We start from the raw sequence: 17,942 nt of genomic DNA, 5'->3' as shown, positions 1-17,942 counted from the left end.
TATGGGTGTTGTCAGGTTTTTTACAGTACAAGGAATGTTTGACTCCCAGTGATCTCAATCTGTCACATCAGAGCTAACCAACTCCTATCAGTGTGAGGCTCTAAAGATAGCGCTTTTAAAAAAAAATGGCATCCTTCTTTAATTTCAAAGTTAAGCAGCGCTTTATGTCTTTGTATAATCTGCCTCTCTATAATCTGCTCAAATACTCCAGAGGCAATTATGTGCTGCATTACGGCAGATTTAGCTTATCACTTGACTGCTGTGCCTATCTTAGGGTCATCACCACCCGATTTATTTTCCCATAACACAAACCAGTCCCATCATATTAGACCAGGACCTTGTTAGAGTCCCATTGTCTGCTCGAGTCGCAGCAGATGTGAGCCGTGACTCCCAGGTGTGCCAGCCAAATGCACCTGGGGTCTGATGTCGCCTGCAACGTGTCACTTGAACAGGTAATCCTGCAGCATCGGCCATAGTGCACTTGCTGGTGTTCTGGCTCTTACTGTGTTGTAGTTAGAGATATTGCATGCTGCTTCCGAGTGTGCACACATAATTATGGCATATCAGTCGAGGAACTCGTTAAACCGTGGTACCTTGTTCCCTTGTGATAGGCAGTCTTCCTTAGAAGTAGAAATCAAATTTCAAATAATCTCTTCCTCTTTTTTGTTTTGTTTTTGGTTTGTTTGGGTTCTTTCCTCAAAAAAAGGCTGATATTCTAGGATGGTACACAACTTTAAGCAATGTGGTCTCCTTATCTCAGTGAAAATGTTTTTAATAAGTGTGTGGATTTGTGGGGTTTTTTAAAGCAGGATCTGCAGATACACGGGCGTAAGGAGGGCTAAGGACCTTATTTTACTCCATTATAGTCCTGATTAGTAAAATATTCTCTCCTGTATCATATGATGTGGGACAGCCTTGTGGACTGCTTACTCCACTGCAGTTGAGGTCAGGGATCTGACTTCCCTTTCCAGTCAGGCAGGAAAGAAACTGGATAGAAAAGACAGGTCTGCGAAGAACAAACTCAAACTCCAATGTATGTTAAATTTCTCTTATCAATACCCATCTGAAATGGTTCCTCAGAAACAGTATCTTGTGCATTGTTATACAGCATGCTTTTAAAAGTGCAGATAAACGACAAACTTTTCAGAGACCAAAATAAATCTGTGTACCATCCAGGTATCCAAAACTTCCTATTTTAGTAAAGTGTCTGGTCTATTATCAGACTGTCTTTCCATATCTACCTACTCAGTCCCTAAACAGAGAAGTTATGAGATGAGCTCACATACCCCAGCTGACCTTGTCTGGTATCAGGACCTGTAGCAGTTTTGTTACCACAGGATATTTTTATCAAAATTCACATCTGGTTCTTTAATTGTACCCAGAAATAGATAGAAATATATTACTTTTTTCCTGCTTTGAGTAGCAAGCAGCCAATGTCCATCTGTCTCTTCAGCATCAGTCTGCTTTTCCAATCTGGATTAATGAGAGGATTTTCTTGCCTTCATGATGCAGGAACACAAGGCATGTTCAGAGCTTACAATCCAAGTGACTATACGTTGCAGCATTAAATGGAGGAATTGTGATTGCTGAACTTCTTGCTTTGCTGGCAACAGCGTAACATTTATCTTCTAATGTTTTAGCTGGTATTGATTAGCCTTACAAATATTTAACAGCATCTCAATCGCTTCTCTTTGGGGGACAAGGAGGAAAGAGGAGAGGCCAGGAGTAAATTCCTAGAGGAGAAATATTAAAATAGTGGAAAACACTAATCTGTCACAAATACAGCAGGATAATATTTTCTGGTACTCTTTTCCCCACGATTTGTTAACCATTTTATAGAATAGAACTGTATTGATTTATCAAAGAATAGCCATTGCTATAGTTAAAATCATGTGTTGGTTTGATGCACAAGCTAAAGCTGCCCTAGGTCATCTTTAAGTGGGGCCTGACATGTTTCAATATTTAATCAGATGTCAGAAAACAACTTAGATCACAAACAAGTTCTGAATATACCCTGCATGAACTGAGAAAAGGGTTGAGAGAGAAGGGATGTCAGCGCTCTGCCTTCAATGTATCTATTAAAATAGATTCCAGTTATGCATGTCTGTTTTTATTAGCTACTTTTATTTCAGTATTCATCCTTTTAGAAGTGTTTACATCTAAGACATTAAATGTACATATTTCAATCGAGTCCTAGCTAATCCAGCCAGTGCAGCCAGTGCCCTAAGACATAAAATGTACTTTCAGACCTTACTGTTACCCTTGTATGTAGTGATGGAAGCGTGACAGCGTTGCAACCACAGAGGTTGAACTCACATGGTTGCATGTTCTCACCTACTGCCGCAGTCTGTACCACTGACCTGGGCAGTTCTGTCAAACACCGTCGTCTTCTGTACAAATTCTCCAGGTACTGGATTTGGGTTCCTAACACATCCTCAAGGAAACAACTTCCTGCTCATTACATCAAGCATTATTTGATGCCGAAAGTTATTCAATATCTGTTTAAAATAATTAGTCTGTTAAGAGTTGAAATCTATTAAACTTTTCAAATCTAAAAATAGAGCCTTTTCTCTTAGGGCATTATAAGTGCGAGAGCTTGTCAAGGAGTTGTGTTGCTGTACTTTTAAACATGGGCTTTAAGAGGACAGGCTTTGATTCCTAATCTCTGAAAATAAGTAAATTTGTTTCTGCCACACTGTGGGTACTTACTAAAAAAAATATAAACTCAATAGGAGGTACTAATCAGTTCTCTTTTCTTTCAGGGAATATGTAAGCCCTTTAAAGATTTAAATGTTTATGCTACATTTTAAACAAGAAAACAATGAAAGACTACAGTTAGGATCTTTTCATAAATTTTCAAACAATATATAACCTTCTGCTGCGGGAAATTTTCTGTACATCATTCCGTAACTGTAAAGTCCTTACGCTATTTCCTCAATCAGGGCATGTAATAATGTAAACCAAGAGTTTTTTAAGAAATAACTTACCCTTTCAGAAATGCTATAAAAAAGCAAAGCACCACTGTTTAGCTGGGATAGCCTGTTACTTATTTTCCGCACTGGAAATCCTGTTCCTGTGGGGCTGTTCCTAGCTTTCTTTGTTATTGTTTTGATTGTTGGCATTTTTTTACAGAGAACACTGGAGAGTTATTAGAGCACTGCTTAAGAGGAGATACCTTTTTGAACTGCACACTGGGCAACTATGATGGTGATGCTCTCCTTCAGATTTAGGGATTCAGGACTGCAAGGGAGGCAGCACGCTAACTCGCAAAGCCTTATTGTTGCAAGGAATAATTACTTTTTTTTTTTCTTGGAAGATTTGCATACTCTCTTGGGCTACTAACCATGAATCAAGTCAATTGCTCGTTTTCACAAAACATGACAATAGCTATTAAATATCAACTGCTCGACTAGCCCAACGTCTGATGGCAGAATTACACGGCAATTTCTCTCTCCCATTCATACTGGGCGCTTGTTCCAGTGACAGCCGTCTGCCTGGCGCTGGGGCCGGGAGGTGCCGCCGGCAGGAGCCGCTCCTGGCCGCACAGCTCTGCTTCCTGCCAGTTAACAATCAGTCTCCAATTTATTCATCTAAAAGGTGCTTCTGAAGAGTTTAAGGCAAAAAAAGGACTGTGGCCTACTCCGCCCTGGCTGCCGGCCACCCTGCGCGGGACCCGAGGCGAGGACTTCACTCCTCAGGGCCCGGCGGGGAGCCAGGCCCCGCCGACCCTGGGCCCAACCCTGCCAGGCCCGAGCCCGGGCCGCTCCCCTCGCAGCGCCGCGGGTAGGAGGGCTGCGGAAGGCCGGAGGGCCCTGTGTGTGCCGTCCCGCCCCAGCCCAGGGCCCGCCTCAGGGCTCACGATTCCGCGACCCCCGCCGGGAGGCGGCGCGGGGTGGCCCCAGCGGCGAAGGGGCGGGGCCGCTCCCTCCCGTTTCCCAGGGTGCACCGGGCGCGGTGGCTGTCTGGCCACGTCCCCGGGCCACGTCGCTCGGTGCCCGCTGAGCTTACGCCATCTTCGCTCCCCGGCTCCGGGCTGCGCTGCCGCCTCTGCCGCCGCCATGAACATCTTCCGCCTCACCGGGGACTTGTCCCACCTGGCGGCCATTATCATCCTGCTGCTCAAGATCTGGAAGAGCCGTTCCTGCGCGGGTGCGTGCGGAAGGCCGCTAGGCGGGCGAGGGGAGGGCGGCGGGACCGGCCCGGGCAGCTCCGGGCCGCGGTGGCTGAGGCGAGTCTCGCTGAAGGCTGGGCGCCATGGCTGCCTCCTCACCGCGGCGGGGGGGTGCTGCGATCGCCTTCACCGCCCTTTAGAGACCGCTCCCTGAGGAGACATCAGCCGAGCCGGGGGGGGGGGGGCTGGGGGGGCAGCGCGGGGGGGTCCCGCCTGCCCGGGAAGCGGCTGTGGTAAAGCAAGGAGAGGCGGGGGTGGGGGACCGTCCCGTCCCGTCCCCCCCCGAGGTGCCCCTGGGGCGGGAGGACAGAACTCGCCCCGGGCAGGTGAAAAGGGACGATCGCTCCCTTTAGTGCAGGGGAGAGGGGACTCGTCCTGACCGACCGACCTCTTAACTCGGTCCCCTCCAAAACCAGGGTGTGGGGAAGCGGGTGAGCAGCCGCGGGGGGAGTGGAAGGGGGAACCGCATCATCCCCCCCCCCCCGGGGTGGGGGTGCACTCGTGGGAGCTGCGGTTCAGGTTTAGCGGTTGCCATTATTTGTACTTTAATCCCTGAGCACCAGTACTCCGACTGTCCCCGGGAGGGTCGCTCCTTATGTAACTGCCCGGCGGCGGGCGAATGAATGGGGAGGCAGGTTTGGAGGGGGAGAGGAGGAGGAATGCGTCCCCCGCGGGGCGGGCAGCCTCCCTCCCTCCCCCCTTCCCCCTCTCCGTGCGCCCGGCCGCTATCGGGAAAGGAGACACAGCTTATTTTCTCGCCTTTCCTGACAGTGCATAGCCTTCTGTCTGCATGTTTGCTTGGCAGCTTTAAGCGCCCCTCTGGTTGCGTGAAAGGAGGTTTTGGTGCAGCGTTGGGAGTAGCTGACTTGCACTTTGCAGATCCTGAAGTTTCCCTCGCTCTCTCCCTTTCCCTCCGCGCCCTGGTTTGCATTCACGGCTGACTAACGCGCCCTCTCCTTCCCTTTTGTTTAAGAATTAAACTGTGATTCGTGACGTTTCTAAAGCTGCTGAGGTGTTTGCATGACCAGCTGCAGTGGAAGGCTGTAGGAAAGAAGCTCCAGGCTGGATGAATAGGCTTTCGGTCGAGATCCTGGCCTGGTCTGACGTGGCAGCCGGAGAGGTGTGGCGGGGAGGGAGCTGGGTCCCGGCCGCCCCGCGGGTTGGGCGCCGGGGAGAAGCCCCGCTCCCGCCGCTCCTCTGCTAGCCCGGATAAGAAAAGCTGGAGCTTCCTCCCGTGTTTTGTACGTGCTTGTTCGGATTCCGTGTGATGTGGTTTGCTTTTTTCGCTTCTAGTCTACGGTGTGGTGGTTGGAGGGAATTGCAAGCAGTTCGAACTGCAGCATAGCTGATTTCTTTCAGAAAACTAGGAGTTGTAATTCAAAATGGGCATTTCACTGCTCTATGTATTACATGGATCAGGCCACTGACCCTAGAAATAGCAGTTTTGGTGTGGACTGGGGTTTGACTGTGAGCTTGACTTTGGCTTCTCTCTGCTGAGCTTCTCCTTTGTCAGTAACAGTGATTATTCTTGAAATTGGTTTGCCCTGTGTCGACATGAAATATTGTTCAAATACCGAGTTAACACTGTTGAACATATGTGTCTGTAAAGTCTTCAGTTAAGAGCGTGAAGAGTTAGTTTAAGCTGCAACATGAAAGAGCTGAGAATGAGGAAATGGAAGGGATTTGTGCTACACGTAAGAGGAAGTACAGGTTCTGTATGTTTTCATGTCAAGTCACTTTTTGCTAATCGGTTGATAGTGCAAAAAGAAAAAAAGTAAATTAATAGCTTTGGTTTTAAACACACATAAAGTAAAAACTGTTCTTAACTTTACAGAAGAGCTCAAGCAAATGACTCCGTGGTCCAAAGGCAGTGGTAGCACAGAACTATTGTTTCTGATGTCATGGAGTGCAAGAGCTCCTTCCTCATGAACTTTCCTAGCTCAAGCTCTAGTGGATCACGAATTCTGTCTGGATCTGGCAGGAGAGGGCCTGGGTTTCTCCAGCTCTTCTGTAGAGTTGTCTCTGCCTTACTTGAGAAATGCAGTCAAGATTACAAACAACAACAGAGTTAATAATCTAAAAACTAAGCATCTCTTGCTGTCTGAAGAGGGAAAATGAGAAATTCTAGTGCAAGGCTAAAATTCAAATAGGGTTTTAGCCAAGAGATTGTGACCTTTGTACATGAGGTTATTTACCTGGTATAGTACAATGTAACCTAGTCCCATCTTTGTGCTTAAAAAGTGATCTAATGTTGTTTTCCTTAAGTCAGTTGTGATGGAGGATCTCTGTTATTACGGATTTATTCATAAGAAAGCAGACTCATAGCAATCATTCTCTTTGGTACTGCTTTCTCCAACACAGAAAAGTAATGGGCCTGTATTACATAGGGCCCTCTACTCTTCCCTTTACCAAATGAGCCGGCATCCCTGAACACAAACATACATGTGTGGGCTCTTTCAGTAGAAAACATCTGCTTCATTCATTTTCCTGAGGAAAAAACATGAAACCGGGATGCATTTGTCTGGGTTGGGGTTTTTTTTGTGTGTGTGTGTCTTCCAGTTCTGCATGAGTCTTCAGGAGTAAATCCAGATTCCTGTTACTTCAATGAGATTGGTGTCTGAGGCCTAACAAGTTTATGTAGAATGAGAAGAACACCTCAAAAGAGCGTGGGATTTTATTTTTGGGGCTCCGTCCTGCTCCTTGTAGTGGTTCATTGTTCTCAGTTGTGGTTTCTACTAATAAAAAATTCATAAATACATATTCACATAAAATATGTTCGTAAAGTCTACACAACAATAACCCCTAAATAGTTACCAGTTAGTGTTGAACAGCTGCTAAATGCCTCTTATTAGAGGGCTTTATGCGATTCCTTTATATTGCGTGGTTATTAGAGCAGTTTATAAATTAAATAAACTTATACCTCATGGTTATTGGTGACTAAGGAAACGTGGGGAAACCAGCTGCTGCTTTAACTGTGCACTTTTGTAGCAGTAGAAGCTTAGAAAATAAATAAAGGCTTCTCACTGATTGCTGAGCTGTAGGCTGTGATCCATGAAGAGCTGGCAAACCACATGGTGCCGACTCCTCTCTTCTGGTTGCATCTGTGTGTGTCTGAGGCCTTTGTTCCAAGAGGAGCTGAGAGGCCTGTAAAAGCAGCTGGAAACAAGAGGGAGACAGCCTGTGTACCTCTGCTGCAACCTACTGTTTTCTGGAGACACATCAGTCCCCATTTTGTTTCCTGAGAAGTGGCTCCTCTAATTGAGGAAAATAGGTGAGGCTAGGATAATCTGTATTAGGAAGCAGTCTGTATTTTCAGTGTTGGGAAAAATTAATTATTTTTTTCCTAATTTAGTCAATATGTTAAAAAGACAACAAGGGGAAAGCAAATCCAGTCGTGATTTCAGAGCTGGCAGGAAAACAATTTTTTGCATGACTGGTTATTTGAGTTTCCAAATTTAGAATTTGGAAAAATGTTTGCCACTCCAAATAACAGCTCCAAAATAATTACTACGAGCCGTGGAGAATGTAGCAGGTAACTCCATTATTGACTTCATGTCATAATTAGGAAGTCCATGAGACTTGAAGAATCCTGTGCTTTCAAACATTGTCATGTTCAGACTGTTTTTTTTAATCCATTCCAAGTCAAATTAGATTGTTTGCACTGCGAATTACTGCCTGAAAATAGATTTGCTTTTCTCACTGTCATTTGTCAAGTGTTAAAGGTGACCTGCAATTGCAAGGCTGTCAAATTATATGCTGAATACTGTAAAAAAGTAGTGGACAGTAAATGTGTAGTACTTTTGCTAGGTGATGTAGCTGTCTCATAATTTTGTTTATGTATCTACTGTGGACCAGATCACACGCTATGTTGAAGACTTCAGATGGTACTTTGCCATAGGCTGTTGCCAATTTGTCCATGTTTTCTCAAAAAATGCAGCTTTAGGTAGGTTTGGAATTTCTTCTCTGAAGTAAAATTTTGCCTTTCTCAATTGACAAATTTGTGTTTAGAGTTAGGTTGGGTTTTTCTAATTGAAAGTACAGGATTCTTAATGTTAGTATTTTACTAGCAAAACCAAAGAAGTTGTGGTTCTGTGGCTGATATGGACTTCATACTGAACAAAAGTACTTGATTAGTAGTAGTAGTAGTAGTAAATACCTCAAAAAGCCTGTGAGATTTCCATGACAAAATATGGATTGACTTTCCTTAGAAAAACTTTGGTTTGTAGAATATATTCTACAAATCACAATTGGTTGTGATTTGCAATTTGTAGTTAGTAAGTCATGTACACACTGCACAGCCTGGCTGACTGAATGCCGCTGCTGCCTATCGCTCTTTACCTAACTCACAACGGCAACGTGCAGTTGATGAGAAAGTACTACAATTTCGGCTCTGCTGTCCTCCGTGGCTGTGAAAATCAGCTGAGCTCTTGAATTAAAGTTTCATGCTATTGCTTTTAGCCAAGCTGGAGTGCAGAAGTTGAAGGAGTTTTTCCATGTGTGAGGATGAAACAAAAATGAGAGGTTTGACGCTTTGGAATTTGAGCCTGGAGCTTGGGAAGAAATAAAAAATGTGTTTATTTAGTTCAAGAACTAAGCAATGTTTGTGGGTGTAAAAGGAGGGGGGAGAAGGGTGAGAATAATGGCAGTGTAGTCTCAATATATTGCAGTTGCCAACCATGAGCCAAGGTCAGTGCTGTGGCAGATATATTGATATCTCTGTTATGATCCTATCCTATTGATATCTCTTTTGAAATGCATCAAATTCATACAACAGAGTGTTTACGTGTTTCCTCCTCCTGTTTTTGCTAGTGGTAGATCTTACTTTCTCCCAGTTTGCCTGTGTCTCCACAAGTCTTTGGTTTAAACGTTGAACCTTGCCTAGTCTAGCCTACCTAACTTGAAAATTACTTTAAACTTGGCTTTAGGATGTGTTTCAGGATTTGACTATTCTAAAGATTCAAAATACATATTATATGCTTTTTTGTTGTTCACGGTTATTTACTAAAACAAAATAGGTTTTTAAATAATATAACATAACTATATGCTGTAGCGCGATGCTGTACTGAAATCCATACAGGTGGATTTCTTTGTCGTGTGGGTTCTGACCTTAGGACAGCGTTGCTTGCTGAGAGGTTTTATTGGCATGAGAGCAGCGCTCTGTCAAGAGTGGTAACGTCAGCAAGCACACCTGGGATGCAACTGAGTGCTGCTTCAGCTGTCTTTGCAATGTAGTTCTAGTTCAAGAAATGTAAATTATTATTTTTTTTCCCAAACTTTGGGAAGGGGGGGGGGGTGTTTTGGTTTGTTTGTTTAGCTGCTGGGTTTTTTAATACTTACAGCTTTTGTTTTATAGCTTTACAGTCTGCATAACTGTAGGTTTTGAGGCATTTGCTGTTTCCTGTAGTACAGTTGCTTATGAGCAGTTATGTTCTGCACGTAGTACATTAATTAGGCTCACCTCATAGATATTTCACATATGAAAGTTCCAAACAAAACCCCTTTTTAATTGTTACTATTTCAGCCTTTCCTGTAATTTAGGTATAAACATGAAGTCCCTTCATCTGGGGCAGCTTATTCAGTGTTTCTTAAGCCTGAGTGAAAAAGGAGTTCAATAGCCATAGCAGATAGCTTTTCTTTTAATTGCTTTATGGCACTGTTAGTAAAAACCCTTCTCAGACATATCCCTCTATAAAGGGACAAGGATTTTCAGCCTTGCATCGTAACCCTCTCCTAAAGCATATTTTCCCCACTTGTCTTTTGAACAATATTTGCATGCTTAGCTGAACAGATTCAAATGTTTTCACCCTGGATGACTGAAAACAAGAGTAATTGGAATAACAAGATAGAGGCGCAGGCTAGGTTGTTTTGTCCCCCTGCTGTGACAGACCGCTACATCAGTATTACAGAGCGATGCTTCACCTCAGTTTTCAGAAGCTTTTAGTGACCAATTGTGCAAAGGTTGTATGATACTAACTGATCTAGTGGCTGAAGTTAAGTACAAGCAAATGTTTTGATGTTGGGGCTTTGGCCTAAAATCGAAAGTTACATTGAAGATGCAATGTAGACATCTGTCATTTTAGCTTGCTTCTCTCATTTTATTTTGTTATAGTACATAGTAACATCTGGTTTTGACTGTTTGATTCCGCACGCCCACCCCCCCATGTGGTCAGTTAAGTTCCTGAATTGAATTGCCTTATGTTTTAAAATCAGTTTGTTCCTTTAAAATCACGTTATTGGTGCTAGCATACTTTCTGATTATCACTGGATCTGTAGTATCTATTGCCTTTGTACCTTTCCAGCTATTCAACATCTAAAGAAGGTGCTGAGGCATGTGACAGCACGCTGAGAATTGAAAGCTAATGCAGCCTTACTTCATAACGCCCAATGATAATGCAGAACAGATAGTGTAATCTCCAAAAATATAACCTGCAAGTTATCTGTTCTGAGTAGATTCTAAATCTTGTGTAGTGCTAACACCTTTTCCAGTACAATGGTGTATAGGTAACTTACAGTCACACTACTGAGATATATGAACTTACAGTTCTGTTTGTACAGCATAGTTCTAGAAGCCTGGATTTTTGTCCTAATTTTGTAATCAACTTGCTTAGAAATAAAGGATTATATCCTTTCTCATCCTTGGCATCAAGTGTTTTAAAGCACATTATCACTTTTTGAATAATTAATTATTTCCTTTATCGCTTTAGGTATTTCTGGGAAAAGCCAGCTTCTGTTTGCACTGGTCTTCACTACCCGTTATCTGGACCTCTTCACTTCATTCATTTCATTGTATAACACATCTATGAAGGTAGAGTATACTGAAGAGTTAGAAGAGCTAGTAATGTTGTATGCAGAGTGCATAATTTCATTAATAAAAGCCTCTTTAAATGGCCCACTGCACAGTTATTACAGAATAAGTTCTAGATGGGCTTTGGATAAAGAATGTGGAAAAAGGACTCAAAACCCTACTTCTTTCTACACTCTACATGCAATTTTTAAAAACTGTTTGTATGGGGACCGACATTTAGAACAAATGCCATTGTGGTTATTGAAAATAAAAGCTTTTGGAAGAATGGTTCAAATAAATTATATTCCTCAATTGAAACGTTAGAGGTTAAGTAAATCTCTTTTTAGCCACTACAAGGTAAATTAGTATTCAAAATGCATTGCCAGAATTGTAGCTAGTGTCGGGTCAGAGGCTGATCAAAAACTGACAGAAGTATGCTTTTAGGAATGTAGCTTCCATCAGATTATACCCCATTTGCTTGCCCACTGAATGTTAGTGAGCCCAAATTTGTTTTTGTTATTTATTCCTGCAATTTCTGGTGCTGAGTGCAAGAAAATAAAGCAGTGGGCTGGGAGAGTGCAGCGTGTTTGTGGCACCAGTACAAATTGGTGCATTTGTGGCACTGGAGCAGACACCTTTTTAATCCAGTTCCTTTATTCTTGGATTTTCTTGATGCTCTTCAGCTTTGTTCGGAGGATAGTATAACATTGCCAAAAAGAAAGATTAGATAGTCAATAACACAAAACCTACTGAAGAATTAGGGGAATAATACTGTAAAATAAAATTTTAGATTTTTAAACCCACTCACACAGTTGTCTTCTGACAAGTCAAACAGGTGTACTTAAGTTTTAATATTGACAGTCTAGATGAAGAACTGTGGATTAAGTAAAATATTCTTGAGACACAAGCTTTTTTTCTATGTAATTTCAGAGAATATTGAAAGCTGCTGTTGGATGCACTAAAGGAGCAGCTAGGGTTTTTGCAATTTATTTACTGGTTGTGATTCAGGGTCATGACCATGTCTTTGTTCTGCAGCCCTCCTACCCAGAAAAAGAATTAATATGGGAAATGACACTTGTGATACTCAACTTCATACTAAACTGAGTCTTTCCAGGAATGAAACGAGTGGTCCTCTGTTCAAATCCAATATTAACTTGCAAAATGGAAGCCTCTGTTACAGTTTCAAAGATCACTGCTTAGAGACACTGTTAGATGTAATTGGCTTTTCAGCCCGTTATTGTAGTACCAAGACAAAGCTGCTTGAGTGTCCCAACGCAGCTTCTTGGTCTATCTACGTATATTTGGGAGTATATAACATTACACAGTTGTAGAGAACATGAACTGCTATACAAATAAGCTTACCCAGAGTGTAACTAAATGAACTTTCTAATCTGAGGAAAATGCTGTAATTGGCAGCAAAAAAAAAAAGTTAATTTCTGTAGAGTTAGGATTTTCTTTGGTATTTTTGAAGAAATACTAATTAAACTACAGGTGCCAACTTGCTGTATTTGTCTGGCAGTGGAAAATTAGTTTATGCTGTGTTCAAGGAATATATACAGAAATACGCAGATTGGCACTATCTGCCTTTCCTAATGACCTGCAGACTTTAACTTTTTGTGATTCGTAGCATTCCATATCTTACAGTTTCTTTTTCCTGGTACCTGTATCTGAGTATTGGATGCATTTCTGCTCGTGCACTCTGCAGTCATTTTCCCACCATTATTCTTTTATTTGTATATCTTTAAAAATGAAAAAATGAAAACTTTTTGAGTGTCCTAAAGCACACTATAATTCTCATGAACAAATCTTTAACAAGAAGTTGTGGTTCATTCATACTTTCTTAGTGTCTTGTATGACCATACCAGTTACAATTAGTTTACACCTGTGGTAGAGATTACCTATATCTGATATCCTGTCCTGTCGTCCTCCATCTCTAGTCAGCTGGGGTGCTCGTGTAGTAAAGAGTCTTTGGATTCTGAGCTCCTCAATATAGTGTTTGTAGCACTTTCTATCTGTGAGCAGCACTTCTAGTGCTTAGTAGCATCTGCAAACAATGGGTTTTGAGATCTGTTCCTTTTCGAGTGTACAGAACCTATATTTAATGTGATAAATGGTTTGGAATATTTAATCTTTGCAATGAAGCTGAGGCAGAAGCTAAACTATTTGTATAGTCTACTGTACTATGTTGTCTCCAGGACAATGCGAACTCTGGCCTGATGATGGCGAATGGGCCTTTAGAAAGTCATGTATTCGATTCTGTTTTCTCATCTGTAGAATAAGCTGTTCCCTGTGGAATATGCAAATAGCCTATGAAGTCTACTGTACCATAACAATTAAAACCAGTAACGTTAGACATCAACTGAAATTGAAACTGAATTCTGGTTCAGTGCTTCTAGCAGTCTGTTAGTTTTACAGGTTTTATGTTTAAAGGTCTAAATCAAATCAGCTAATTTGTAATATGTTAAATGGCTGAGTCCGAATGGGGCTTATTGAATAGGTTTTTAATTACCACATGAGCCACACCACTCCCAGTCTTTTTGAATGTAAAAAGACCCCTTCCATCACTATTGCATGTCTGCACTTGCGCATTTTTAAGGTAAATGTTTTGGGCCAGCGCTTCCCCTGCAGTGGGAGAAGGGGTGTTTCTTCTCCAGTCAGTTCTTTAGTTCTGTCTACTCAGGAAAGGATCTTTAAAGAATCTTGGGACAGTCACTTCCACCAGAGGCAAGGGGATGCTTTTAAAGCAACAAAACCAGTAGAGCCCAGAGTCATTGGTTTTGAATTATTACTCTGCTGAGAAAAGTTAAATACTACCACACAGCCTCGAACTGCAAAAGCATACAAACAAACAAACAATACAACCAAAAAAGACAGCGCTTACTCCTCTTAGTGCCTGGGAATATCTGTTCAGTGAGTTTGATCTAATCCTGCAACCTCTGTGGGTTGTTTTGTTTTTTTGTTTTTTCTTTCCTTCCTTTTTAGCTTATCTACATTGCTTGCTCGTATGCCACTGTGTATCTGATCTACATGAAATTTAAGGCCACCTATGATGGAAACCATGATACATTCAGAGTGGAGTTTCTGATAGTTCCTGTTGGCGGACTCTCGTTTCTTGTCAATCATGACTTCTCTCCTCTGGAGGTGAGTTGGTTGTGGGCAGGAGGTTATACTTTTTTTCTCCAAAATATTTAGAACATGAAGACGAGCACATTTAGGCTGATTGAGGAGTGCTTGGAATATGCCTATGTTCAGTAGGTTCAGGCTAGTCCTGTTTCCTTAATGCATCTTTACGGCGTAGATTTCTGTGAAAATTTAAGACACTTCAGGAAACTAGCATTATTATCACCATTGATTATTTTATTAAGCAGAAGACTCTCTTTTTCCCAGTATACTCTGATGGTTATATTAATTCAAAAGTATCCTTCCTTTTGTTACGTTTGTTAAAGAAATGCGCCAGAATGCAGTTTGTGATTAATGGGTGCCACCCACTGAAACCAAAAGTAATTATAATACTTCTTAAATTTTGTAGAATTGCAAATGGTCTAGAGTATTAGAAAGAATTGCACTTGTATTTGAAATGCAACTATGCATTTTCCTATCCAAAAAATTATATTTAAAATGTAATTACAGAGAGTTCAAACAGGTGATTTTTCCCACGAAATAGAGAATACCTTTGGATGTTTATTTTAAGTGGACTGAGCTGCATTTTTGTATTTATTGGAGTTAAATGATTTTATTAGAGAGTAAAGGAATTTTTATTGCAGCACTTCGAGATGTTATTTTAAATTTTGTTCTGTATTAACTCATTCTTCAAACCGATAGATTAAAAAAGAACATGGGGAAAAAGGACTTCATTTTCCCTGCAGCTTTTCACAGCACCAGCTCTGTAAGCTGCAGTTCATGGTGCTGTGAATCCTGAACTGCCGGATGCACATAAGTTTCCTCAGGAGTACACCTATGCCTGCCAGCTCATGAGACAGCTGGTTTGGAGAGTCTGTTGTCTGCCACGAGAGTTGTTCCTTTGTACCATCCCGTGGTGGATTACGAAGCTTTCACTTAGTGTTTCCTGTACCGAGGATAGTTTGCCAGAATACTGTACCTGTTCATAACATCGTTAGAGAGTGAAAAGTCAATCCAAGCCAAATACCTTCTGTGCTTCTGGTATCAGTACGACAGTTGAATATACCTGTGGCTTTTTTCCTTTCAGATACTGTGGACCTTCTCCATCTATCTTGAATCAGTTGCTATCCTCCCTCAACTTTTTATGATCAGCAAAACTGGGGAAGCAGAGACCATCACTACTCACTATCTTTTCTTCTTGGGTCTGTACCGTGCCTTGTACTTAGTCAACTGGATTTGGCGCTACTACTTTGAGGGATTTTTTGACCTCATAGCTGTCGTTGCTGGTGTGGTCCAGACCGTTCTTTACTGTGACTTCTTCTATTTGTATGTTACAAAAGGTAAGTAGGGCAATAACTCTAAGCTTCAGACTGCAGAATGTAGCAATTAACATGTTCATAGGGATCTGCTATATCGACATTGCTAGGTTGTTAATTTTGTATGCAAATTATCGCTGAAATCTCCTTGATAGATTTATCAACTACACTTTCTGCTAGTGTGGGGCACTGTGGATTGTTTTGAGTATGGATAAAATATACATGTACAAATGATCTGATGAACTTAATTGACAAATTTTAAAGAAGTACGGCTAAATACATGTTGCCATTGTCTTTCATTGATAAGCATGATCCTCATCCTTCTGACAACGTACACTGCTTTGTGCAGATTCCACACTTTTGCCTTTCTCAGCATTTAAATGCCTTAAGAGTCCAAAGGATTGTGGATGTTTCTGTTTCTGCTGAGTGTAGAAGCAGTCGTTTCTGCTGGGTGCATTAGTAACTCTGCACTTACTCGCATTCCAACCTCCATCGTATAACTACAGAGCTGTGTGGGGCTGTGTTGTTTTAGTCGTAAGTCTAAAGTAAGTAATGCTTACAGGCTAGTATATCCTGAGGGTGAGAAGTGAGAATTCCAGGGTGCCACAAGAGGGCAGGATTGGAACAGTTGTTATTTCATCGTATTTTATCAGGATGTATTGAAGAGCAAGAGGCAAGCTTAGGAGAACTGTTTCCAGTGCCCCCATTTTGTAATGAGGTGACTCTATGTGAAAGGTTTTGGTCCCTTTGAAGTTTTAACAGTGTGTGCTTCTCCTAGATCACATCTTTGTTTTGCTAACTATTTTCTTTCCTGCTTTTCCTTACAGTACTCAAGGGAAAGAAGCTCAGTTTGCCAGCGTAAGTGCCAAAAACACCATCACCAGCATCTGTCCTTTTGGATGCTTGGACAGAACAATCCTTATCACAAGCAAAGGCGAAGATGCTTGAGACAGAAAGTCAGAAACACAGCTCTTTATAGTGCAGGTAGTCATCAGCGGCTCTGTAAGAACGGAGGAAAAACAACCAGCAGATTTCTGTTTGATGCATCTTGCCTTTATCTTTTTTATTACTATGTATAAAGATTTTTTACATAAAGAAACTTATACTGTATTAATAAATTCAGTGTATGGTTTCAATTGGAATAGTTCCAAAAGTGAGATTTTTGTGAGATTGTTTATGACCAGGAACAAGTGCAAACTTTTTTTTTAATTTTCAAGAATTTCTTTGAAATGACTGATTTTTTTTTTCTTTTTTTTTTTTTTAGTGCACAGATATGTGCATCCTTGATGGATGGTAGTCATCTGTTCTTTCCCTTCGATCCAATTTTCATTCCACTATATTTATTTTTTTTCCAAAAGGTGAATATATGTCAACTCTAAATCTGAAACCACCGATGTTTGATGTGACGTGCTGGTGCCCAGTCTTTGTGCCATCTGCTGACATGGAGTTCCTTATTTAAAATAATGTTGGTGCCAGAGGGGGAACAGTCACATTTTCTAGTTGTTCCCTTTCTAAACCAGGCTGATGGCAAGAGGAGAGTGAGGAAATCTCGAGGCCGCAGGGATGGGCCCTTTCCTGTTTTGCCATGATGTTTGGGAAGGAAATCCCAATAACGAAAGCACTTGGCAGCGCAGGTTGTGAAGGGTAAGAGATGCGATTGTGTTGCTTAGTGGCAAATGTTGGTGACTGTATTCTTTGTTCGGGAAAAGAAGGTTAAATATCTGGGATGTGCAGCCCTGCTACACCATTGCAGCTATAGAAATGGGAGACTTGTAAGTTGTTGATTACAGTAACCTGTAGGTGATCATTTTAAACGGTATCTACATTTTCTTTTTAATGAATGCTTTATAAGCAACTTCCATGTTCAGCTTCAAGTGGTTTTTGATGTCACTTTTGGACAATTAATTTTTTTTATAAACTTTTCAAAATCAGCAGCACCAGTTTACCATTCTTTATCCTTTAAATGATTCCCTTTTTTTACTGAGCTGTTGCATGATTTATCCTGTGTTACCATCCTCAATAAACACTTTATGAAATGGTGAAAATGTTTTTAATTTTTTTATTACTGAATTGAAATTTTTCTGTTAGCCTGAAACCAGATGAAAGGTTGTAGTAAGAGTGAGTTGCTTAATGTCATTGTTTGCTCTGTTGAAATACGAACTTTTTAAGGCTACGAGGGGCGTTATTGCTGAATGAAGCGATGGTGACGTAGTTCTGCTGGTTTTGTCAGAGGTCCATCTCCAGCCTAGTGCAGGTGAGGGTTTGGTGCTTATGTATGTTTTATCTTCATGAAATCATTTATCTTCTCTAACTTTGTTTACAGTCCATATCCCCCTAGGAGTGTTGGTTATTGTTCCTAACCCCAAATGCGAAGAGTTGATTTTTATTTGCTGCGTGTATGTAAGACGCTGCAGTCTCCGCTACCTCGGATACTACGCCGAGTATCCTGTTGCTGCCAGAGCTGCCTGAAACCAGGGTCTGTCCCCCTAACAAAACACAGAACCCTGGTGCTAGGGGTAGCCGTAGGGCTGAGAGAGAGAGAACACTCTCC

General features: G+C 41.7%; 1 protein-coding gene across 1 annotated transcript; it reads left to right on the top strand.

Moving 5' to 3' along the window:
* Positions 1 to 3,914: 3,914 nt before the first annotated feature.
* On the top strand, positions 3,915 to 17,436 carry KDELR2 (KDEL endoplasmic reticulum protein retention receptor 2). Its single transcript, XM_075767562.1, has 5 exons — positions 3,915 to 4,149; positions 10,876 to 10,976; positions 13,938 to 14,096; positions 15,163 to 15,415; positions 16,219 to 17,436. Exons 1-5 carry the CDS (start codon positions 4,059 to 4,061, stop codon positions 16,251 to 16,253), a joined length of 639 nt encoding a protein of 212 aa, XP_075623677.1. The 5' UTR covers positions 3,915 to 4,058; the 3' UTR covers positions 16,254 to 17,436.
* Positions 17,437 to 17,942: the final 506 nt, after the last annotated feature.

Source organism: Balearica regulorum, chromosome 15, assembly GCF_011004875.1.
Source record: "Balearica regulorum gibbericeps isolate bBalReg1 chromosome 15, bBalReg1.pri, whole genome shotgun sequence".
NCBI classification, from domain to species: domain Eukaryota; kingdom Metazoa; phylum Chordata; class Aves; order Gruiformes; family Gruidae; genus Balearica; species Balearica regulorum.
This window is presented reverse-complemented; position numbering and strand designations above follow the sequence as displayed.